Source organism: Rhopalosiphum maidis, chromosome 1 (assembly GCF_003676215.2).
Source record: "Rhopalosiphum maidis isolate BTI-1 chromosome 1, ASM367621v3, whole genome shotgun sequence".
NCBI classification, from domain to species: Eukaryota; Metazoa; Arthropoda; class Insecta; order Hemiptera; family Aphididae; genus Rhopalosiphum; species Rhopalosiphum maidis.
The window spans coordinates 88674314-88701848 of NC_040877.1; the positions used below are offsets into that span (position 1 = coordinate 88674314).

The following is a 27535-nucleotide window of genomic DNA, read 5'->3' on the forward strand; positions in this document are numbered from 1 at the left end:
TCCGAAATTTGGGTCCCCTTTGCGCGTGACGTGTCTATTGCGTGCGTGTGTGTGTGTGTGTGTGTGTGTACAATCCGGTAATGTGGCGTATATATATAACCCTTGTCCGAATTGCGGCAAAAATGGATTTTGTCTTATTATTATTATTATATCACCGCCGCCGTAATATCTCGGCGTGGGGGTCCCAGCACCTGGGTTTCTCGGTTCCCATAATTCCACCGCCCATTACTCACACAATAAATGACAAAACTATTGTGGTAGCAACAGCGGCAGCGGCGGCAGAGTGTGGATGGCATTTGGGGCCCGTCACCCTCCCGCTGTGCGACGACGACATAATTAATGACAGCTTGTGGGAGTCTGACATCGCTTCTGTTTTATTATTATTATTATTTTTTTTTTTTAAATACTTCTCCTTCTTGGTTTTTTTTTCTTTTAATCTTTCCCTCGAATATCTCTCGTTGAGTAATTACAATATTATTACTTCAACCATTTGTGTGTGTGTGTGTGTGATGCAGTCCTGCACGAATTTATATAATTATGGCCAAGTTTTACGATTAAGCTTCAACCGAGACAGCGAATAATTGCAGTTATGGATTACACACCCGACACTATAATATTACAGTCCGAGTAATCGAAACTCTCTCAAAAACGATATGTGAGAGTGGAGGATTAAAAGAGAGACCTCGCAGATGCTCATTTTGACATTCATTCGTCAAGTGAATAACAACAAGCTATTCTAATATTCAAAATCTTTTCGAAAGAAACGGCTTTAATCATAATAATACGTAGTTTAAGTTATAAACTTATAATCCACTTGCTTACAGGCGGGGTGTATTTAAAAATTTCAACGAAAATAATTTTTATTTAACTGATGAAAAATAAGTGTTAGATAATTGAACAAAAATTCTAAAACTCAATGTGGTATACCTTCAAAATAAGTAAGTAAAAAATTGTTGAATTTATTTAAAAACTAAAAGATGTTAGACTATTTAGGTGTAAATAAAATAAATTTCTGTTATTTGTATTGGCTAAAATTTAAGACGTACAACACACACACATATATATACCTTAATTCGCGGTATTGGCCTACAGTATAAATATAAATTATTATTCATTAATGTACACGACACAGAACTATATATTAAACATAATTTACTGTTCCTATAGGGCCTACCCACCTGCGGGTAAATAAGATTCATGCGAGACAATTTGTTTCTACTTGTACTTAAGATTAGTGGAGTATATAAGAATTACATCCCTACTAATAAATCGAAAATCGACCGTGCCATTTTTTTTATCGCATTATAATCATAGGAATTTTGTATTATTATAGTCATATTAATCATTCTGAAATAGTTAATAGTTAAAAAATTAACGGTTTTTTTTTATCATTTAGAACGAAATTTTCATTCTTTAATTTTAAAATAAATTAAAAACATTACGATCATGTCTCGTTTTAATTTAATTAATTTTTTTGATCAATAGGTCATTTCTTAAAATGTTCAATAATAATATAATTTTAATATCCAAAATAGTTATGAAATTAAATTTGAAATATTTATAAACAATTATCAAAGAATGATTTTCAATAAATTATGTATACGAATAAATGCAAACAAGTGCTTTTACTTAACAGTAATATTATTTTATCTATTTTACATAGAAATTAATAATAATACAGTCCTGGTGCTTACAATAATATGTTTTAAACGAATTCAAAACTTGGTAAATCTTGATACCCTGTTTTGATTTATGGACTAGTTTAGTCACTAAACTATAGAAGACTTAAATCATGCGTGATAATCAACAATGTTTATGTTCATATCGTAACAAATAAAAAACGTTCGACGTGTTATTATCAACATATTATTATTATTATTTTTTATTTCCATATAATTCAAATATTTTATTATAATATTGTACATAGTACGACTGCAACAGTTGGACACATTGTTTTATTTTGTTTAAGTTATATGTTGATAACCCAATCGCTCATACTGTGTAAGGTGTTGAATATTCTGACATTTCAACAGTAACTGGTCGTTGAAACAAAGGTCAAACCGAATAAATTATTACATGGTTTCCATAGTCCATGGTCACGAGGTTCGCAGCAGGTGTCACCTGGTCTGTTACTACACGACCGCGGACAACCAGTAAGTCAGAGTAAATGAGATGGAAGGAGTCATGAGCGAACGATTGAGAGAAAGAGCGGGCGCGGAGAGCACCTGCATTACCACAAGCACGTGCCATACCCACCTGTAAATCGATTATATACAATAACTGTTCATATTATACTTATAAAACCAATGGCATTGTTCGAAATCGACTAATAAATAATAATTGTTGATGTTCCCAAGAAAAAATATTTTTTATTGTAAGTAATAACAATGTGTAGTACACTTCAACATAATATTATTATTCATTAACAGAAAAATAAAAATAAATTACAGAATAAATACAACGCATTCAGATGTATATAAATTTACAGTACATTCAACCACTAAATAGTATGAGTGAACATTTTTAGATCTGTTTAAAAGCCATGACATATACACAATCAGTATTTATTAATAAATTACACTGTGTTTTTATTTAATTAGAACATAGTTAGTGACTAGTGTACGTATTATTTAATAGTATCTATACTGTAATGTAATCTAACGTTAGTCAATGAAATTTACGGATTGTTGACCTTCGAAACCAGAAGTATAAACATTAGTCGGAAAATTACACAAAATAATAATACAAGAAATTAGAGGATAAAAAATAAGTATTTCAAATTTTTAAATATTTTTCTGGCGTATTTATTTTTATTTATTTTTGTTTATTATGTTAAAAGTTAATTCTAATTGTGTTTGTAAAAATATATGAAACTGATTTAATTATTTAATGGTCATCATTATACAAAACACATGAAGTATTAAATATAATAATAACTGTTCATTATTTAAAGTATAATATTATATATTTTAGTAATAGTACTATATTATATTTACATAATAATTGATAATATATAAGAATGAGTAAATAATAGAATATTTAAAGATTTTATAAGTTGTATGATGCTTTATAATTGTTTACTTGTTAAAATAAAATTATATACTCTAATTTTCAAGTTATTTTGAATTAAAATTATTTTATATTCAATTTTTCAAAGTATAGAGAAAAATTAGATAAATACTAAGATTACGAGATATTAGTTTTTAACCAAATCCATGATAGTTAATAATTTTTTCTACTTAATTAAAAGTAATTTATAGACTTAAAATATTCATATTCATGGACTGTTGATTGGGTATTTTTTTAATTACATAGTTAGTAGCAATATACATTGTACATGTACTTAAATAAACACTTGAAATGTTAATAACATAATATGTATTACATATTTTAATTATTAGTCTATACTCCAACTCTCTATACTGGCAAGTTTATTAATTTATTGAGTAATAATATTTCGCCTTCTATTTCTTATGATTATGTTACTACAATTTTATAAGTTTTATATTAATTAAGTCAAATTTTTAAAATAATATTATTTAATTTTACGTTACTCAAACAGTAGTTTAATACTGTTAGGTACTCTTAAATTTTTGGTGTATAATCAAGTAAATATCAAATATAAATCAAAATCTTTGAGAAATATTTATAAATATGTTTTGAATTTATAATAAATCTTTAAGTTAAAAACATATATAGACACTTTGAAATATTTTTCTACATACAACATTTAATATAAATGACTATACACATAATTTAACAATATTATTATAATAAAAGTTGTAAATATGTAATGGGAGTTTAAAAAATTGAAGTCTTTACTCTGTGTCATGTTATTTTAAAAAATATATTTTTTGCCTATAATAAATATAATAATAATAACAATAATGTGGGAGTCCATTACGTCGCATCCTGTACTTTAAATATTTTATTTTAAGTGAATTAATTATAATTTCCATTGCAAATTTCATCTAAACACAACCAGTGTGGAGTTTATACAACAGAAAAAATTTAAATAAATTAATCTAATCATGTTTACAGAAGTACATAGGTGAAAATATATACTATTAAACACTAAAGGAAACAAATGACACTTTGAAATAATTTTGAATAGGAAATTAGTAGTATCGCAAGTATTCTATTACAGCTGCAAATAAAATATTAATAATATTGTTACTGAATGTACAAAAATATAATTTATAAACTATTTATTAATTTTCATGCACAAATGCAATATTGTTGCCAATAAAATATATTATAAAAACGGTAGAACGCTAAGGTAATTCGAAATTAACAAGATTAAACTATAAAAATGAAATGTCTTATAAACTTTTAACAACAAAGTTATTTGAAAATTTGACGAATTTTGTTCAAAATTTAAAACATCAAATGCTTATAAAAAAACCATAAAAAAGTAATTTACATATTTTAAAATAGATAAAATGACTTAAGTGAAATATTGCATTAAATTTTTAAAGTTTTTAACTAATGCTAGAAACATTTATCAATATTTTAAAATAAATAAATAAATCAAAATTGCTTAAATCTAGTATAAATATTTAAACATTGTAAATTGAGTATAGAAATTACAATTTAGATAACAGTAAAATATTTCAAGTTTTCAACATTTACAAATAATACTTTAATACTTTTTACACAAAAAAACAAAATTAGATAATAAAAAACGTTACTTTACTCGTGAATGTGCATTTTCTTAAAATTTAAATTTAAAACGCTTTTAAAAAATATTTGTAAATTAGCATTCAACTACTTTATATTATTCTTTTAAGAAAAACGTATCTGGAACCTTGTACTATATTTTCAAAGGTATGTATATTAAAAAACGTATGATTCTTATATTACAAAATAATTTACAAATATTAGTAATTTAAAATAATTTTTTAAATGATACATGAAAATTAAATGAGAAACCTTATATTAGCAAAAAATGTAAAATACATAAATGGAATAAAAACGTCAACAGATTTAAAATTTAAAATACCTATTTTCTTAATAATAAAAAATATTTAATGTTCTTTATATGTTAATATGATTGTTTGGTTTAAAATTTAAGTCTCTATAGTTATACATTTTTAAGTTTCAATAAAAAATGTAAATACATTTTCTAGAAAACTACGGGTTTTTCCAAGTTATTTTGAAAAGTACCGATAATTTTCCTTTTTCCCTTAATAATATCAATTAAATCCAATTTTTTTATCCCAACCGCCTAAAAGTGGTAAATCTAAGCAATTATAGTGATCCAAAAGGTTATCAACAAATATATAAATCGCTCAGCTCAAAATATAAAATAAATAAAAGCTATTAGTATTTAGTTACGTTTAAGATATGCAAAAATAAAATGTTGTATTTTGAATGGTTAACTTAATGTTTAATCAATAAATTTGATTAACATATAATCATTTTTTCCGAATTCAAAACAAAACTTGCTGTTATGCTAAATTATAAGACTAATAGCTCAGCAGGTTATTGCGCTGATCTTTGATCACTAATTAATGAAATGTAATCTTATAGTTATACACTAATTAAGAAGCTAATATTATCTAAAAATAAAGATCCACTCATCACCACCATCACCACAAAAAAAAAACAATATAGAACTCAAATAGTATTATGAAAATTGTAAATGTAATTTACATTATTATAATCTTTTACTTACCTATTTTTTAAGCTGTGTATGAACAACTTTCGAATTGCGTTTTTAAATAATCAGATGTTTGTGACCAAACTTCTCCACTCATCGTTAATTAGTTATTAATTATTAGTTTATTAATTTTTAAATTGATATAATTGACAATAAAAACATAAAATATACTAATATAGTAAATAACTGTAATAAATATGTAAATATAGTATAATGCATGTGTGTATTATAGTTGATAGGTAAAAGGTATTTTATTATATTAAATGTATATTAGGTAAAAATGAATCATTCAATTTTATCATTTTTTATGTTACTTAATTGATACCAATATTTAAAAATATAAAGATTAAAAATTATATTAATATTTAAATTTATATATGCATATCAACAATAACTAAATAGTGATTTATAAAAAAAAAAAATCAATACTATTCATAAAGACTTATGTTGTACTACTGTACGTAAAAAACAACCACACCATGCCAATCAAATATAATTAATTCATCAACTTGGTTAAGTACCTTTCAAATTTATTCAAATTTGTATTGTGTTTTATAGATTTCTCTGTTCAATTTGACTTAATATAGGTTCCTAATTAAAAGTGAGCAAACCAATATTTTTAAATATGTTAAATGTATGCTTGGTGTCCCATAGTTCCCCCTATAAATATAACCATCAATATTTATCCAAGGTCCTATAACCTATAAATAACTTTTTTCTTAAATTATCATTAGCACATTTAACGCCTTGCTTGTGCAATATATTGCCTGGTATAATACAAAAAATTATAAAAATTTTTCAAAGACAATTGAACCATCACATTATTTTGTCACAAAACGTTAATTTTTTCCAAAATATAACATCATTTTAATAAATTTTGCACAATGTTTTATCGCTGAATTATGAATAAAACATACACTCACCTATTTTATTGAACCAATGTAATTATGTGACGCGTACAGCGTGGATCCAGAATATATTAACGGTTGGGGGGGACAATACCATGTGCGTATTGTATTTTATCGATTGCCAAAAACAGACATCCTAAAATTTACCTGTGTGGTAGAGTCAATGGGGAGAGGCATGGCTCTTTTCCCCTTCCCCTTGGATCCGCGCCTAAACAAGTATACCTATATGATGTTGTTTAACCAATGATAACTACTAACTATTTTTGCTTACAAGCGCGATAACGACATTAGGTTTGGATCACACGAATATTAGATACCTACTGTTCTACATACGCGTTCATGGGACCTACATCTAACTACCTAATATTAAATGTCATACATGCACTGCACAAAGAGACCAGAGAAGAGTATAATATAATACATACATATTTTATATTTGGCTTATTTATATACAGGGCGATTCATCAAATATCCTCACCCCCTTTTTCCTTTAACAATGCAGTTATTCAAAATCTGATTTTTAGAATTTTTAAGTATACTTTAAGAACAAAATATTTTCAAATTCTTGTTATTTTTGTCTTGTGGAAGAACAAACTTATGTTTTTCAAATGAAAAAAACCTCATTTTACTATAAATTATTTAAAAGATACATTTTCTGAAAATCAAAATTCAAACGAGTAGTTATCAAGTTATTTTACGGGTTCTTTGTGTTGTAATAAAGGTAATAAGTCCATGATAATGAGTTTAAAAGATATGGAAGCTATGTTTATTTAAAAAAATGTAGTTATTATTTTTAATCTAACAGCATTAATTACGATCGTATAATTTTATAATTTGTAAAAATTCCCCGAATATAACAAATACTACACTCAATGTAATATGTATTTAATATATTTTTTAAACCATTTTTAGGATTATTGTCCTATGTATAAACATTTTAATAACTGCTGGTTCAAACTTTGAATTAGATATATCAACATTTAAAAAAAAATTATTGCTTAAATAATATATAGTAACAAAGGGAGATTTAAAAAAAAAATTTTTGTATCGCTACAGAACACTCTTTAAGTAATAAAAATAATCTTAAAAATGTAAATAAATTAAAATTATTAAAGAGAAAAATGGAGAATTTCCCTGTATAATATGTATATACATACATACATAATACATATATACATACATACATATACACATACAGATATTCATATGTGCACGTTGCACATGGTACAACAGAGGAGCTGGTGAATATTTGTGGGGACGTGTATTATTATTATATAAATTTGTATATATTATGTCAGCGCGGGACTTATTCGTACATATAATATTATATATATATATATGAATCCAAATATACGCACACATACTCCGAATAATTCGCACATATGTTATGTACAGAGTGATTCACTAATAATTTTCTTTTCTTTTTTTTCTTTTAACTATGTATTTTAAATTATTTATTCAAATTCTGATTTTTGGAATTTATGTAAGAATGTTATTAACGATTACTGTCCTTATTATTATTATTAGTTGTATTCCTCTTTAAAAAAAAATAAATTATTATCGATACCGGACACTTATTCATAATAACATAAATATTTTAAGCTATGATCTTATTGTGATATAAATAGTATGATCAAAAATTAAAAAATTGGAATTTCAATAATTGTAGTGTTAAATGATAAAAAAACGATGGTCGTGCTTGATAAATTACCCTGTATATACCCTTAATGCGCATATAATATATATATATTTATGTATACATATATAGTTTCAGATAATTGAATTGCACTTTTGCACTAGAAATATCATTACGGGGCGTAGTGCATTTCTGTGTAATGTACAACGGTGACGGAGAGACAGACTTGCAGGTACCTACGCGGCTATGATATTGTCGGGACAGTCGTCCTCCGCTGCTGCCGCCATCGCCGTCGCTAATTGACACACGGCGCGCGTTAATTTTGTACGTCCTGCGGGCCGGCGGTGGCCCAGCAAAAACCGCATATATCGATTTTCCGACGACGGCGGCCGAGGTCCGAGTGCCTGCTGCAGTAGCAGCATCAGTGACGGGAACATATATAATATATTATTATATTTATATATTATATTATATAGACAGACGGTGTTTTTATTTTATTTCATTTTTTTCTTCTCTACGGCGAACAGAGAGAGAAAGACAGAGTGAGAGAAAGAAAATGCTTCTCATTTTTTCCCATCCACATTTGCACAACCGCCGACTGCCACCGAGGCAATAACAATCAAACAAAACGAACGTATATAATATAATATAATAATATATATATACCCAACACACACCACCCGCACGCGATCTCCGCCGCGGGTTTATTATACGGTTCCCGCGGGACAACCACGCCGCTCTTATGCATGCCGCCGCCGCAGCTAGTGTGGTGAGCGGTGCGCAGACGACGGCGCCAGCAACTTTTAGCAAGGGTACAATTATATTCCCGCAAAACTCTCGCATAACCCATTCACGACGTTCGTCTCCCGCCGAGGCTCGAGAAAAAGTACATAAAACACGATAACGACACGCTTACAGCTGGCTGTGCGCCGCACTGTACGTCTTTATACGTATAATATTATAATCAGGTACGACACGCTCGTTTATATATAATATTATGGTGAGGTCTGCACTGGTGTCGTTTATATATATACCATATGATCTACTTGCAACGATGCAATATGATAATAGTTAGGTTAATACCATGATATAACACAGACCAATAAAGTGATGAACTGATAATAGAGACATGCGGAGTGAGTGAGAGGTTGGGAATCAAACATTATTAGACAAAAACAGTATAAAACTTAAGATTGTCTATAGGCCATGAATAGCGAGAAAGAGAAAAGAGTTCAACGATTAAGATGACGATATTTTAAGTAAAAAATAGCACACACAGGTACTTTCTGTTACAACGTTGGCTCTTGGCAAACTTAAGCAGGGTCTGGGGGTCACGAATTCCTAAAAATAATATTATTTCTACGAGCACAACCTTAAAACTGTTCCAGCAGTGTATCGAATGTTCTTCGATAGAATATCATCGTGATACCAAAAATATTGCACTATAATTGTTGGAATTTCGTGTACCATTCGAGAATTAGTCAAATTGTATTTTATTACATTGTCCAGTAGAAAATAAAGTGATCTCCGCCACTCTGCTTATAGATGTTGCGCAGTTCTTTTAATACCGTATAATTGTTAAAAAAATACACCGTAAATACGTATTTAGTCTTATGCTGTGCTTTCTATTTGGCCACTACATACACATCGTTGTTCTCAATTGGATCTTAATTTTGAATTGAAAATTGTATCATATGGCAATGTTTCTAATAAGTAAGTCCTTATTTCAGCAGATATCATGAAAAAACAGGAGTACCTTTGACTCGGATCAGTGGTGCAGGAACTATTTTTCATGATAAGGGTGGGGGGGATAAAACATAAAAACCTAATAACAATTATAATACATATCTATATTTATGATTAATAACAGAAAATCTTTCTTGATATTTTATTATTTTAATGTTGATATAGGTAGTATATAATAATATAAAAACTATTCAATTATATGAATGTATTGATATAATTATAGTATAATATAAATATAAATATATGAATAAATTAAATATAAAAGAAATATATTCACTATGTACCTGAAGTTCTATTCAAAAGTAACAATATATAAATAAATGAAATAAAAAAAGTGTATCTACTTATTACCTTAATATTATTACGCACATTCAGAAAAATGAGACCAATTTTGAATAAGTAAATGTATAAATTAAACGTATTACGTAATAATTTACGATTGTATATACCCTTTAATTTTAATGTAGTATGGGGGATAGTATACTTTTGCCCCTTTGGTTTATATCTGAGGGGTCAATTGCCCCCTTTGCCCTTCTTCTCCGACGCCACTGACTCGGATATATTATCAATAAAATATTCTTACTGTGCGCGTACGATTCTGTCCGCTACGCATTGCGGCGACCGACCGACGAAGCGGACTCCAACCACACAATCATCACATTATTATTAATTTTATTTGCTCTTCACTCTTGTAACAATATTTGATTTGCTCGGCGTGTATGTATAGAGACTAGAAAAGGTGATTAAAGTCGGTTTTCATGCGGACCATGGCTGCTGTAATTATTTCCGGTACACACACCACCGCCGGACTAACAATGCTCGGCGTCCCATTGACGACGATGCGACCGTTCCGCTTCCGACGACGACACGGCTCGTCGGTGGGTGGTACGCGTGAGGGGACCGTGTAAGGGTTGAGTGTGTAACGGGGACAGTAAGAGAGGACAGTCGTCGCCACGAAGACTTGCTTTCGTCAATAGTATTAAATGCATTACGGTGAAATGCTCCAAGGCAGTGTCACGCGACTTTCCATTCGGAATAATATTGTTACACAACATATTATAGGTACCAACCTACCAAAATAATTATGATAATGAACAATGATTATATTATACTAATCGGATTCTATAAATTTCCCGCGTGTAAAACAAACACGGGAAACACGAGGTATTGTAAACGTCGCACGTGCCAATGCGTACACTAAGATACACGTAAACAATATATTATTATAATGTAATGGCATAAAAAAATCAGTATTCGGACATATTCCGCCTTACCCAACTAACCGTAAGATTTACACTAATTTAAATTTTTTTTATTCTAAAATATATTTTTTAATACATGTAAGTAACACAAATTTTTAAGTGTCAATTTAAAATATCATTTTGGGTGCAAGGGATATATATATTATTTAGTATTTATAGAATCGATAAGAAGTAGCGTAATACATACATCGGATAACTTGTACTTAAAGTCATATTATTATAGTGCAATATATTATATTTACCAGAAAGCAGACTGTGGTTTGATCCCTCGGTAGAGCTGACCGATTGCAAGTCGTCGTCGTCGTCTTCGTCATCATCATCATCATCAACGGTGCACTCTTCCTCATCGTCTTCGTCTCCCTCATCTTCATCGCTTTTCGTGCTTCCAGACCCTGTGGACGAAAAATAATAAATTTAAAAAAAATATTGTATGCGAAATTTATATAATTTAAATATTGTAACCCAACACAGCCAAAAATTAAATCACCTAAACAGTTTCACTAAAATAATACCAATCACAATATTATTAGGTACATTTTAAATTTATGGGAAAATATCCACTGCATATTGCGGTTGTTTTATTTTAATTCTACAAGTTATAGACTTCATTACCTAATAGTTTTATAGTTTTCGTTGTACTGTTGCTTGCAAAACAAAAAAATATTTTTTTTTTTACATTAAAAAAGTACATAGAATAACACTAGCTATTATGTATTATTTTTATTTGTGAATTATAGTTAAGAAAAAAATTTAAATTAGTAACATTTAAAATATAAATCTATAAGCAAATGTTATGCATATTTGGGTGCTAAGCACAGCTTATCCAAAACCCACGTTGACTTAAATAAATAAATAAAATATAATGTTATAACTATTATAACTAACATAAAACTATTACATCATACTATTATATCTACTTAATACTTTTAATCAGACTTGCTATTGTTTACGAGAAAGCTCAGTATTGCCTACTTAAAAATTTGTCTCAAACAATATGTTTAGTGTATTTACTTTCTATTTTGTGACAGCTAAATGTATTGTTTTAAAAATTATAAGTCTGGATATACAAAAATTACCATCATCGACAAAATTAATTCTATTACTATAAATATTTGATTTTGTATGTTATACCTACCAATTTATTGTTTAAACAATAAAACCATGACTGACGATTAGCTTTACCGAATAACAATTAACATAACTGTTTTGTTAAAACTCACTGAGTAACTTTTTCCTTGACGTACACGGAGGGAAGGGGTATATGATAATAAACAGAGACCGGTAATATTCGGATTAAATAAGACATTTACGCAATAAGTTTTTGTATTCAACAAAACAACAAACCTAAACGTCATGTTGTTAAAATCAGTCCATTAAACAACCAATTAAACATTATTCATCGTTAACTTTTTTTTTTTAGTTGTATATTTTTTCTTAACAAAAAATTATCGTTTAAAAGTATACATAAATTATATTACCTATAAATTATAACATTATAAATAATATTTTATGTATACCTTGCCATCTTAGTATAGTAACTTAATAAATTTGATTCCTTTCCAATCTGAAACTATTTTGGTATAAATTAAACAACTAGTTCAAAGATATATAATAAATCAAATATACACTAAATACAAATAATTATAAAAATATTGTTTCCACAGTCACTAATTTTATCAGTGAATTTTAACTGATTAGCTCAAAAAATATCCATTAATTTCGTCAGCAACTATTTATGAGTTGGTAAATACTTGGTAAAGACGTCCCGTCTTCCATTTTGGATTCACTTGCTTATGTTGATACGTGGTATTTTGTGTGATTTGTGTACAATGTACACTATACATATAATATTTTTTAATAACATACCTACAAATAAATTGTGGTTACTAATCATAGAAATCATAGATTGGTAATCATGGTATAAAATATTCAAAAACCACTCATTGGCATAAATTAGTATAATATCATTTATAAATAACAATAACATAGTATAGAAAATATTATTTGAATAATTACCGACCACCTGTTGATCAATAAGAGTTCAGTTTTAATTATGTTAATGTAATATATTACGTACAGACTGTCAAACTAGAATCGAAATTAAATCGCAATATTTCGCTTATACCCAATGCATGTAATTAATCATCACCAATTGCTTAACCAACGTCAACGAAAATATATGTTTTAATATTCGCTATGTAAAAAAAAAAAATGAAACAAAAATATTCCGCGTGAATAATCGATTTTTGTTTGTTTATGATCTCGTAATAATATACCTTTGATGAAACGCTCGCTTATACACATTTTTTTTATAGTTGCAAAAAAATTCATCAGCGTTATAAACTATAATTTTCGGTTTGGCAAAGTGCAAAGTCTTGAGGAAACAACACTGAATGCCTATACCTATATACACACTATACACTGTATACAATACATCCACAATATAAATTATCGCTTGTTTCCCGCCGGACTTATCAATTAAACGGCGGTCGCTCGTACCCGCAGGTTATTAGATCTGTCCCCCCTTCTCTCTCAACTCTCACCGTTCATCCTCGCCGATTTACCGCCGTCCAGGTCATCGGTCTATCGGTCCCCCGACAATATCGACGGAGGCTGCTGCGTCGATATCCCGGAGAGGGTTTAATCCCCCCTCCTCGTCGAACCCTGCAGTGAAACAAGTCTGCGTATGTATATATATATATATATATATATGTTTATATATACTCGTGTATACATGGTGCAGACTCTCACCACACTGTTTGCCCTCGTACATATGCCCGCCAGTCCACAATATATAGGCACTCCATTACTCACCTCTTGCTTATACTTTAAAACTTGCGTAGCCACTCGCATACATAATGTGAATTCATAATTAATCTTTGTTTAAAACATTAACATAAATTAGCTCTATGAGTTGGTTATCTCAGCCGGTTCACCAAACAGTGAACACTAAAACTATATAGAATTTTAATTTTTTTCATTTCGATTTTAAGAAATTCAAAAAATATAGCAACGATTGTAACGTATTAGATGTTGTCTTCAACGCAATAATATATATTAATAACAAAAAAAAAAAAAATTAATATTCATCGCATAGACAAACACGCTGCGCTAGACAATGAGGCATTCTGTTTATATTATATAGATTAACAACGTTATGCCGATATTTGCGCTTTGTCGTTGCCATAAGAATAAAAAATAATAACACGATTTAGTAATATAATCATTTATATATAGGCATTTGCCACGAGTAACGGTATTTCCGATAATTTAATTTCATACACCCCGCTGCGGCTGTGCGATAGTGGACGGGTTTAGGTTGATCGGTCGATCGCGCGTTCTTCGTCAGATCGCTCTTAACTAAACAATATACGTAATGATAATAATAATAATATATATGCACCGCAAACGGTGTTGTACGTATATACGGAAAATTGCAGTCGCAGACGTCCCGATGACCAATACAAGGAATTCGCCGGTAATTGCATACCAAAACGCTGCACTGCAACTAGTGCACGCAGTGCAGATTTTATTATTTTTTTTCTATGATATTGTATACCTAAGGCGGGATAACGATGATGATAATGACGATAATAATAACAGTGAACACTATCATTTGCGCCAGAATGTCACTACTATTATATTGTCCGATTACTCGAATTGTGATGGTATATATATATTGGTTAATATTATTGCATTACGCACTACTGTCACTGTATATATGTATAGTATCGCGAGGCAGTAAATCACCACCATCTGTCATACATGCACATTGCACATGTACATGCACATGCACTTTGACGCGGCGGAGATGGACGAAAAACGAAAACAACGAGGATCTGGGAAAAAAACACCACGTTAATAATTCATTATTACCGTGGGTTGCAATAACATAAAATGATAGCATTCTATACATATTCGTACCAAAGCAAATATTCGCCTACTGCAGACGACGACTGTCGGGGATCACGCGATTTTTTTTCCCATTCCAATCAAACGGTATTTCAAAACGTTTTATGTTTATTTTTTACACGTAAAACGGATTACATTATGTGTATAAGTATAGTGTTTTATTTACTTTATAAAGCTTTTATCGACAACGAAAAAACCAAACATTACCTACATCTCAACAAAAGTCTACGTGTTATAATATTTGGATAAATTAATTAGAATTGTTTGTGTAGCCTGTGAAAATAACTTTTTATCGGTGTATGTCAATATCTATAAATTGTACACGTACGTATTACTATATACAATGTACACAATATATATTTTTTTCCTTTTTAAATGTATAATATTCATGATTTTATGACCTATCAATTCGTTTAGATTCATTTGAATTTTTAATCTTTCCGTATAAAATCCAAATATTTCATTGTAAAAATAATTTGAATATACATATACTAGATAATTTGTTGTTATGTTACATCATTGTCATGAGTTTATGACAATTAATTATATTGTACTCAAACAATATAATATATTTTAGTAAAATAACTATTCTTTTCTGCAAGGTACTGTTTTGAACGTATATACATATCAATAGAGTTTTACATAAAATTATACACGAACAATGTGCAAGTTTAAAATATACATACTTTATGTTCTACACAATGTGGTGTAGTGAATTAACAAAATACATCCTATTAAAACATACTTTTGTTTGTTAAACGTATAGTGTACTGCCAGCACCAATAAACATATTTGTAAAGTAAAATTGTAAATCAATAATACTTTAATAAGGTTAATAAGGTTTTAATTTTTACAATTAGGAAATTCGAATGATGACCAATATATTTTTTAAATCAATTGCGATATGCCTGATTCAACAATTCCACTAAAAATTGTGTTTTTATCTTAAGAAAAACTTACTTAGTAACTTACTGACTAAAAAACATAATTACTGCATACTTTAAATGCTATATATCTCGCTGGTTGCTACTATCTTTTTGACCTGCATCAACTGCATCATTTTAAAAAATATAAAATATGTAAAATGTATGTTGTATTGCAGTAGATATCAATTAGAGTATTACAATTATTCTTTACACATATTATCAGTGTTGTTCATAGATTTAAAAAGTTTTCAGAATTTTTTTAAGCAAATAATTTAGCGAATGTTTCGATATATTATTTTAAGAAAAAATACCAATATTAGCATACATAACTCAAAAACCAAAGTCTACAAACAATAATTTTCAGTTGTTATGTCATCACTCATATGTAATCATGCAATATATTATTATTATTTACGTACAGCGCACAAATATGTTTAGAATGCATAATCTTAGCTTACGCAAGCAACCTTAACGTCTCTGTCACTACAACAATTTTTTACTCATCTCCACCAGATGACATTCAGTTAATTAATTCGTTTTTTTGACATACTTTAATAAACTATACAACATATTGTCATGCGTATTAATTTATATTATACACATATTCATTTTCTGATCAATTTCAAATTTCGTGAGAAAAAAAAATAGTTATGTTATTTTCATAAAAATTAAATCACGGTACATTAATTTCGTACCACAACAACTCTGTATAATATACAATTTAAAGCTATATTCATAATCATGTATGATACCTCACTATTCCAATTTGTTAACACAAACAGAATTTGCTTGCATCTGATTGTATTTTTAGTCCATAATATGAAAAAAAAATAATGATTCACTTTGATCAATGTTACTCGTTTGTATTATAGACATAATTAATAGCAATAGGAATACCATAGCATTACATTAATAATATCATATCATTATTTGTATGAATGTGCACGAAGCATATTATGAGTATCCCGATATTTTCAATTGTACCGACGTCGAGATTAAGAAACGCAACCTTCCTTTTATTCCGGATAAGATCCACCAATATTATACGACGTTCTTTTTTTTTTTATTAAAATCATTTTTTTCAAACGTAAGTTGCGGGCGTTCATACAAACGGACGTCGAATACCTGGGGCGTAAATATACACGAATGGCGTGCACAACACATCTGTATGCTCGCACGCGAAAGATGGGTGATAAAATATATAATGATCGATGCGAAAAATATATATCAATCAAATCATGCCAGATCGGACACTTTGGGCTACGACGTCGGTGCTTATAAAGGTGTAGGTATACGACATACAAACTGTCGACGACCATGACGTATATGTAGTAGGTCCTAATCACGCGATCCGCCTGTCACCGACCGACGTACTTGTGAATAAACGTACGTAATTCGCTGCAGTAAACCGTACAAATATATTATAGGTAGAAAATTATATTACCAGAAATATCGGCGTGGCATAATCCACTAATTCCGATGTAGGCTTTGCGCTAACTCAGCTAACTATAATTTATAGTAAATAAATCGTGTAAAACGTACATTTACTTCATAAGTATTTTGTTTCCGTCACACACGCGTACATTTGTGTAAACAACAGACGGGAAAATCAATTGACTGTCGTATTTCCCGTGACTAAATATATTGTATATTTAGTACGAGATTGCGAAAATGTACATAGTTTTGAGCTACAGTGAATATAATACACCTATCTCGTAATATATAGTAAACAAAATGTGTTACCAGTTAGCAAATTAGTTTTTATTAAATACGATTTTCGACAAATTATTACTTTATTTGGGAGACGCATTTCTTATAATCCATTTAGTTTTTATTTTTTATTTAATATCCGAGACGTTTTAAAAATTAAACGCGAAGCTAGTTTATGAGTATAATAAAAGTCAAAGTTAGTCAGTGGACATAATGCATTGAAGAACAAACATACAATCGGCGTTTGTACGACACTGTATACTCATAAAGTTATATCATAGATATACGAACAGTGTATGAAGGGTATACGCTTAAATACCTTGAGGGTTGTGGCCGGAAATTTTTTTTTGGAGGACATACATTATGTGTGTAAAGTCCAAAATAACATTTTATAAAAAAGAAAAAATAACAAAATCTGTAGTTATGACCCATTTTCAAGGCATGATTATGTGGCAATCATTATGAAATTTATTTTTTATTTTTTAAATGAAAAAAAAATGAAAAACCTATCATTTTCTAGGTAACAAGCAACGATTATTATAAAAATAGTTATCATAACTATTTTTAAGGACATAATATAATGAACAAATATGAAATAATTCCGAAATTGTGAATAATTTAGAGACACATATATTTTTGAGGAACACATTTCTTCAATAGCATCATACCCTGCGACCAAAGTCTTCGCACTCCTATATATGTAGTCATTAAATCTCATATCGTCGTATACGCAGTGCGTTTAGTTCATTTCTGCGCGTACACGGCTCAATACGTAATTGGTTTCAAGTCTCTCTATCCACCCTAACGGTCGCTGACCACCATAACTAGCTCGACTAAAGCACGGCACCTATACAACAGATATTTTTCAACGCCGCCGTGCGATACATTTGACCCGAATCCGCGGCCGACCGTCTTTAAAAGACACGGATCTTTTAAAAACAACGCTTTTAAATCGTTATACACTAGCTCGCCGCCACATCCGTCGGTGTGCCCCGCCGTACCCAAAACACAACAGCTGTTCACGTCATCAATTTTTCGCCAACACGGCAAAAGCCGAAACCGTTCCCCGTCGCCGACGCCGACGACGATTTTACGATCGCGTTTCCGCGTATATACACGTTTACGTATATAAATTACATTTCTCGCATAAATATACGCGTGCGCGCGCATACACACACACACACACACACACACACTAGCCGGCGTGTAAGACGCGTATATATAACAACAACTCGCGTAGAGCACCGCGCTGTGGGAAAGAAGTGCTCCCGGGAGTAGTTTTAAAATGCAAACTTGCCGGTACGTCCCGAGAGACGTTCGACGCCTTCGGGCGTTCAGCCGGTAAACAAAAGCCATGTGCACGCGAGATAACAACAATAACGTGCTATATATACATATACATATACATACATACATACATATATATATATATATATATACTTAAACACACGCGCATATAGTTGTTGTACGTACATGCATATACATGTATATAGAGCTATGTGTATATATGTCTGTGTGCGTATAACGTCTGTAAATATATGTGTGTGTGTGTGTGTGTATATATATTTATATGCTGTGCACGAGCGGGAGAAAGACTATAAGGAAGACGGCGAGGCGGGTACGGGGAGAGGTAAGCAGGTACCTCTGGGAGGCGACAGTATGATGTGCGCTCTTCTCCACACACCGCCCGCCGAGGGGTTGCACACGCGTATCCCCCGTAGACTAATATGTCAGCGAGCTACCGTTTTCCGAAGGTTACCTCTATACGCGAACGGCACCCCGGAGGCCGTTCGACGACCACCCCGCCCCGCGCAGCCGACGCCGCCACACCGCAATTCAACTTTACCGCCCGACGTACTGCGGTCTCATGCATGCGTATATTAAACGCCGCCGCCGCTTCACGGCCGTTCGCAATATACGCGTGTACGTTATAATATTATTATTATTATTATTATGATATGCGTACCGATAAACGTGCGAGTCGATAATATGTTATATTACATTACATTTTCCGTTCACAAGATCAGACGGATTATCGTCGCAGCTTCGGGAAGACTAAAGACGTACTACACTTTCCGTATACGTACAACAGTCCTCGTCTTAGACCATAGGATTCCAACCGGTTTCCCGCCGAATCTACCGGCGACTTACGACAGGATAATAATAATGTTAATAATAGTGTCTCCTCCTGACGAGTCGGACGCGCACACGTCACCGTACCAAGCGCAAACACGCAAGCGCACGTGTTTCGACAGAGGTGCTTGTAGAACGATGCAGTGGCGCAAGAGATGGTCTCGGTCGCGCCGCACACACATGGAGCGCGCGTCTGACCCTTGCCGAAGGCGCCGGTGGTCGCACGCGGGGGGGTTAGGTGAAACCCGGTGTACACAGACGGTGCAGTGTGCGTGTGTACGTGTAGGACTCATCAATTCTCCTAGTGGTTTCGAGAGTGGCGGGCCGTGGGGGGCGAGAGAGTGACAAGCAGCGGGTTTTGCGTAGGTGCTCGCACACGTGCGTGTGTGTGTGTGTGTACGCGAATGAATGCGTATGTATATATATATATATATATATGTTTGTGTGTGTGTATGTATGTATGTATGCGCGCGCGTGTGTGTAAGTAGGAAGAGAGGGGCAAGAGGGGTTTAGTGTCGGCGGCGACGGCGAAGGCTGTGGCGGTGAAGAGGGGAGCGAAAGCGCGAGCGTTACTCTGGGGAAATTGCTGCGCCTCGCTAAGCCACTCTGATGGAGTTGCCGGCAATCCCAGGTGGCCGGCGGCCTCTCGGCTTATCTACCCGACCCTACCCCTTTCTCTACCCGACCGACCTCCGCCGCCGCCACCACCGGAACTCTGAATTCGCACCGGTCGAACTCGAGCCCAACCCGCCCTCGCCCGAACGTTCATCCCCCGACGCCACCGCGCACCCGCACCCTCACCCCGCCACACACCTCGACTGGTCTGACTCGCCTCTCCACCGTCAGCACCGCAGTCTACGTCACTCGAGAGGATATCTGCCGCCAGCGGAAGCTCGGTGCTTTTATTTTTTTTCAGACGCCACCACCGCCCAACGAGGGGTTTATCATAACAACGTCGAGTGCATGCGAAACGAGTTGATTCCCCGACATCGACTAATTGAAAACCGCGCATACCATATATATTATACCTGTACTATATATGCTATATATAATATATGTTTCAAATATATATGTGGTCTGAGATTTTCGTTTCCTTTCATTGTGACTTTAAAATAAAATTCGTACACTTATAATATCGTCCGAGATAAAGTATACGTATTTTACCTGCACAAAGTAGTGAATAGTTTTATGATATTTAATGTATGCGTCACAGTTAATTATAAATATGCTTATTATACTTGTACAACGCAACCGAAACTCAATAAGGGTATCTTGCATGATAACATTATATATTATGTATATTATATTTTCTAACGAACGTAATGCCGTACTTTAACGTTCTCGTTATGAACGTCTGGCAGAATTCATAGTGCTGATTTGTTACTGTGTTTATTCACGAAGAAAATATAGCGGATTATATCGAGCTATTAATAGATTGCCATGACTCTATAACAAAACGTTATCATCAGAACACCATAAAATATGGTTATATAAGTTTTATTAATTCGTCATGCATGATGACGCATCTCTGTTGTATAAGCTAATTGTCAATCTTCAAATAGAAATTACACCGATGAAAAAAATTTAAAAACCTTTCAAACTTTTATTCTGTTTTTACCCAATTAAATATTTCTACATTTTTCTGTGCTCCCCTTCTATATGTGATTTTCAAGTGTAAATCGTTGATGATTATATCTATTTTTAAATTATATTTAAAATTAAATTTATATGTCCGTGATTTCATTTTAAATATAAACATGTTGTTCTTTTCGTTATCGTTAGTTTTATATCATATATATATAAATAATCACGCTACCATAATATTTTATATCATCTTTCGGTAGTTTTCATATTTACTCTTCTTCTAGAACTAACATTAACTTTGCCTTCTATTTTGACTATATACCACACTATTAAATATTTTCATCTGAATTTACTTAGAAACTTTCTTATGGGATCATTTATCTCGCACCATCATGCATTTATACGTGACCTATATTAACGTCCATTCCTTATATTTTATAGTATTGATCGTTTATAGTTTTTATATAGTCCTTCAGAAACTATTCGTAATATTTAATTAATTATATTACTTTATCGTAATTTGTGCCATTACTAGAATCCCGCGCAGAAGAAGTGTAAAGCTGGTACAGAGCTGGTATAAACACTATTTAATTATAATATGTAATATAATTAAGATACTTCGTTCGTTTTAATAACAGTGTTTTATACAAAAAAAACTATTTATTAATAGTGTATTGCAATTTTTTCTGTTTAAAATAAAAACTACTACTGAAGTACAAATTATATTTCTTCAGTTACCTAAAATTGCTTTTAGTTGTTATTAGCTACATTATGGTGTATATATATATATATATATATATATACACTAATACTAATTCGCTTACGAGTATATATCATACTTTGATGTATTAAAAACCATTCTTATCAATTACCCAGATAATTAACTCGTTAAAGTAGTGTACCTAAATTGCCTAACTAAAGCGCCGCGTTACTATGGTTGTATTATTAAAATACCCACGTGATATTTTATTAGCAAATATTAGCATTTATCTTTTTACTCTTACGCCATACAATATGCTAAGTAAATATTAAGTAAACGAAACACAATTAGCTGTATTAAAAACCAGTTGAAAAAAAGTTTTTTGATAATTAAGGTTTCAGAAACATAAACAAATATAATAAAATATCAACGCTACATAATTCGTTGAATAATGCAGCGTACAATATACATATACGATTTAAATTAAATCCTTATATATTTTTAAGTTTTTTAATTTTTTGAATGACAACATATAGTTTTAATTTCATATTCCAAAGCAGAATAATTTCCTGAGTATTTTGATACATAAAAATCGAACTTAGGGCGAGTAGTTTATGAGTTATAAGTATTTAAAGTTTAGACAAGCGGAGTAGTGGACAGATATTTTTCAGGGCAACCCCGTACCACTCAACTCCGCGCATCTAAGCTTTAAATACTTATAACTCATAAACTACTCGCCCTTAATTCGATTTTTATGTATCAAAATACTTAGGAAATTATTCTGCTTTGGAATATGAAATTAAAACTCTATGTTGTCATTCAAAAAATTAAAAAACATAAAAAATATAAGGATAAAAAATATTTAAAAATATAATTTTTTAATAAAAACGTTGTTTTTTTAACAACTTGAAACTATGTAAAACAATTTTTTCAAAAACATGAATACTTTTTGAAATAATGAGTGTTTTATGGTAAATAAATCACCTTATATAAGACTATTTATATTTACCTATAATTTTCAGAATATGGAAAGCAAAGGTTTTTTATTTTACTGGCATAATAATCATTATAATTTACAACGAAAAATATGTCAACGTATTTAAATATTGTTTTGATTATTTAATTTTTATATTGAACAACTGAATAAACCTGGATCTTGAGTCAAACAAAACAAACATTATTTAGCATCCAAATATAAAAAAACGTTTATAACAACCACACAAATATATATTTAAAACCGTAATAGATTTCATGATGAAAGGGGTGAAGAAGGCATAAAACTTGTTTTCGAGTTTGTGGGATGCAATTAATCAGGCGCCGAAAGCGGGGCACGATGCCCCCAGGGGATACCACAAGGCGCATACCTAATATTGACTTGCCCGCCGCCAAGTCGTTGTACACTGCTGCTGCTGCTGCTGCTGCTTCTGCTGCATGTGCCGTAAGGGTACCCGGGAAAAAGAGAAAACGCGCACAAGAAAAACTCTGATTAGTCGGCAAACCCCTCGAGAACCATAACCCCCTCGCATAAAAGGTAAGTTTCTCTACTCCGCGACGCCGTCCCGATGGTTTTTTTCCCTCTTTTTCTTCTTATCTCTTCGTTCTGTAATTGAAATGGCATCTTTCTCTGTCTTCTCTCTCTCTCCATCACTCTTACTTCCTCTCACTCCCTCTCACTACTGACACTCAGTTTATCTCTCTCTCGTTCTTTCTCTGCTAGTCTATCTCTGCCACTCTTTTTATATATATTATACATATACATCATTCAAAGATAATATTACACCGGGTCTGGGTTTTTATATACACATATTTTCCCTTCCGTAATAAACGATAGAAAAAATATTATAAAAATCGTTTAAATGGAATTTTAATGGATATATTTTTTTAATGTACCTTAAGTCAACCTTTATAACATATACCTGTAAAACGAAAATAATCATAAAAATAAAGAGAGAGAGAGAGAGAGAGAGAGAGGGATAGAGAGTGATGAAGTACGTACAAAATAAATTAAAGATAGAGAACTAGTGAAAGAGTGTGAGCCGTACAGTAAATAGTTGAAAGAGTGCCGGATGGACAAACTACAAAATATAATAAGAGAAAAGAGGCGAGAGAGAAAGAGATAGTCTGGGAGTTCGTGCGTGATGAGTAAGGGGGTTCGGCATTGATAGCGAGCAACGTGGAAGGACGGAGAGAACAAACCGTTCCCATTGGCATAATGAAACACGTATATGAACCGTGGAAATACCGCGTGAAAAGCGGCCAATTTAGTTGAAATGCAACCTCGCGTCGTCGTGCCGGGCTAACGGCGGACGTGGCCTGTAGTAGTGGAAATTGCAAAAGGGGTTTTCCTGCACCTCGTTTCTTCGTTACGGCCGGCCCCTAGGGACACCAAATATCCCCCTAGCACCTGCGGGAGTGACTCGAAAATCCTGGGATTTTTATTCACATATATGTTTTGTTGGGATGAAAACCTATATACAATATACATGTATACATATATATTACCTATAACCTACCAACGAAAATATAAGAGAAAACGACGTGCGCGCGTGCTTATGTATTTGTGTATGTGTGTTAGTGTATACGTTTATATTATACACGAAAGCCTAAAAAAAGTGTGAAAAATCTATGTTTTTATGATCTCTGTTAAGTTTCTTATTTTACTTTTGTTTGTACTCACCTGTAGGAGACAATGGTGGCATGAGGTCTTCGTCGTCTAGTACCTCGTCTGCGTCAAGATTTCCATCTAAAAAAAAAAATAAAAAAAAATATTAAAGAAATATAAAATATATAATATATTACGTCTGTTATTAATACGAAAATATTATTTCACTGTCCTACACTCTACACTTCTACAAACTTATTATCGATCATTTAACACTAGAAAATATGACTATAAATTAAAACAAAAGTAAGAGTAACAAGAGAAAAAGTCAGAAAATAATCGTATCTAATAGATGACTTCATTACGTGACAGCCAAATATATATTATAATATTAACTATTATAAACCTACATTATATTACATTTATGCCTACTCAATTCCTAAAAATTTATTGAAATCTAAATTATTTTTGGTTTTATTTTTAATTTTATACATTTATACACAAACAACCGTGAATAATAGTATTATCGTAATTTTATAAATAGTCATTAGTCAACACTAAACACCTACACAGTAGATTAGTATAAATATGATAATTAAAATAGATACTTATATTTGTATAGAAAACGAAAAAAATAAATGAATATTTAAGAATGATTATTTTTTGTTTTAACGATAATTTTGAATATGAATAAACTCGTTTTAACAATAACTGATAAAATTGATAAACTGTTACTTTTATCTCAACTGTCAGCCGAACCAATAGATACCCACCCACCTTTTATTATTATCAATATTAAATACTATACATATTACATGATACAACGTACTTATATACATAGAGATCGTAAATCATTTTTTTTATTATTATTATTCACATCTTTAAATATCCATTTTGACTTTTAAGTATTATTTTGCATCATCAGTCATAATAATAGTCATATAGTCACATAGATACTTTTAATAATATAGCCATATAGGTTATAATATAACTAGTTATTAAGTATCATTATTTTATTAATTTTTTTTATTATTATTTTTATTATTAATTAATCCATGGCAACAAAGGCCATTGGATGGTTTTTATTCATTTGTTGAAGGAAGGAACAGTAAGTTGAAACACATTTGTTTGTATGTGTGACAAGGATTTGTCGCTAAAATCCCGGATGGGTGACCATCCGGGAGCTAGCAACACCGGCCGATACGTACACTCGGAGCGTTTCCACAGTTGAATGTACGATCGCACCACACCAAGCCACATTTTGTTAATTTATTGTTATTGATTTAGATATTTTTCAAACTTATATTTGAAATAAAAACAGTGTATTTTTCAATATACATAATATTATACACATTTTAATCAATTTAATATTGATATTAAAAAAATTCATATATTTGTCCTTTTATATGAGTATAATCATTTACAAACAGGAGCTAAAATGTCAAGCATGGTACCTATTTCAGTTGTAAATTTGTAATTATGAATATTAAATATTATACATATTGTACTCCTAATTAGTAAACAAAACTAAAATATTCTTAAAGTATTCTTATTCAAATTTTGCACCTAAAATCAAAAAAAAAGTCTATATATAGTAGAGACATACTTGTACATATTTTGATTCGATGAAATGTCAACATAACATTTTCTAAATAGTGGTATTCTTACTATGTCTACAAAATACTATAATTTAAAGTAGAAGTGATTTTATGACCGTTTAAAGGTCATCGAAATATACATTATTTACGGTGTTTTTCTTTTAAATATATACGACACTGAGCAACGTCTATAACACGAATTAAGTGTATAATTTGAATTTATTTGTAGTTGATCACATGATAATAATTATACAATATACATATATTACATATTTATACTGATGTTATTGTTTTCTATTCTTGGTGGAGTAACGACATTATTAGATTCACTATAAACATACTGACCTCCTTTAGAATATTAATTAGGTCACTATAGCAGTCAATGAGTGAGCGTGGCCAATAGGTTAGGTTAGGGTATATCGGCACTCACAAAAGTCGATTTGAATTTTAATAACATGCATATTACATATTTTACTGCATCTGTGTTAATAGTTTAAACATAGCATGTTACTTGCACAGTTGCGATACATGTCATAATAAACAAATTATGATAGTTATGTATAAATACATATTCTACGGTAATATAATTCAACGTATTTAAGATTAGAATTTATAAGACAATTAAACAGCGAAGAGAATCAAAAGTAAATCTGTACATAATCATTGACCCAATCATTAATGGGGTACCTATACCAATGTGATTTAATTTGTCACCACTAGCTCAGTAATTGATTAAGCGACCATAAAATATAATCAGATTTAAATTAATATAATTCTTATTTACTTGTAATTTTTTTATAATACAAGCGCAAACCCAAATCATTACTTATTTATATACCAATGAGTTATAACCTTTAACTATATTAAGTGAAGACGACAATTTTAAATCAATCAATATTATAAGTAGTATGGCGACAATTCGTTGTTTTGTCGGAGGTGAATTTTATATTACCTAATAATAATAATACGATGGCTTGTGTACCACAGGGGGTAAAATGGTATTATTTTAATCCAAAGGGGAATAACTGCGATGGGATTTCGATCGCGACTATTGCGCGTGTGTATAAGTGCAATGCGATGTATCCCATCAAAACGATAATTTACTTGTCGAATATTTTATCCTAATGGCTGCAGGTATCGTAATAATAATATAATA

The 27535-nt window shown here is 31.1% G+C and overlaps 1 protein-coding gene across 2 annotated transcripts in view; it reads right to left on the bottom strand.

The window, feature by feature from the left end:
• Nucleotides 1-27535, bottom strand: part of LOC113557348 (zinc finger protein 521-like) — a 114382-nt gene that overhangs the window by 75897 nt on the left and 10950 nt on the right. For both annotated transcript variants that reach the window (XM_026962814.1, XM_026962815.1), the window contains exons 2-3: nucleotides 24857-24922; nucleotides 11457-11606 (exon numbers count right to left, since the gene is read on the bottom strand). In XM_026962814.1, coding sequence (XP_026818615.1) covers nucleotides 11457-11606; nucleotides 24857-24922 — 216 coding nt within the window. The remainder of the gene's footprint in view (nucleotides 1-11456; nucleotides 11607-24856; nucleotides 24923-27535) is intronic.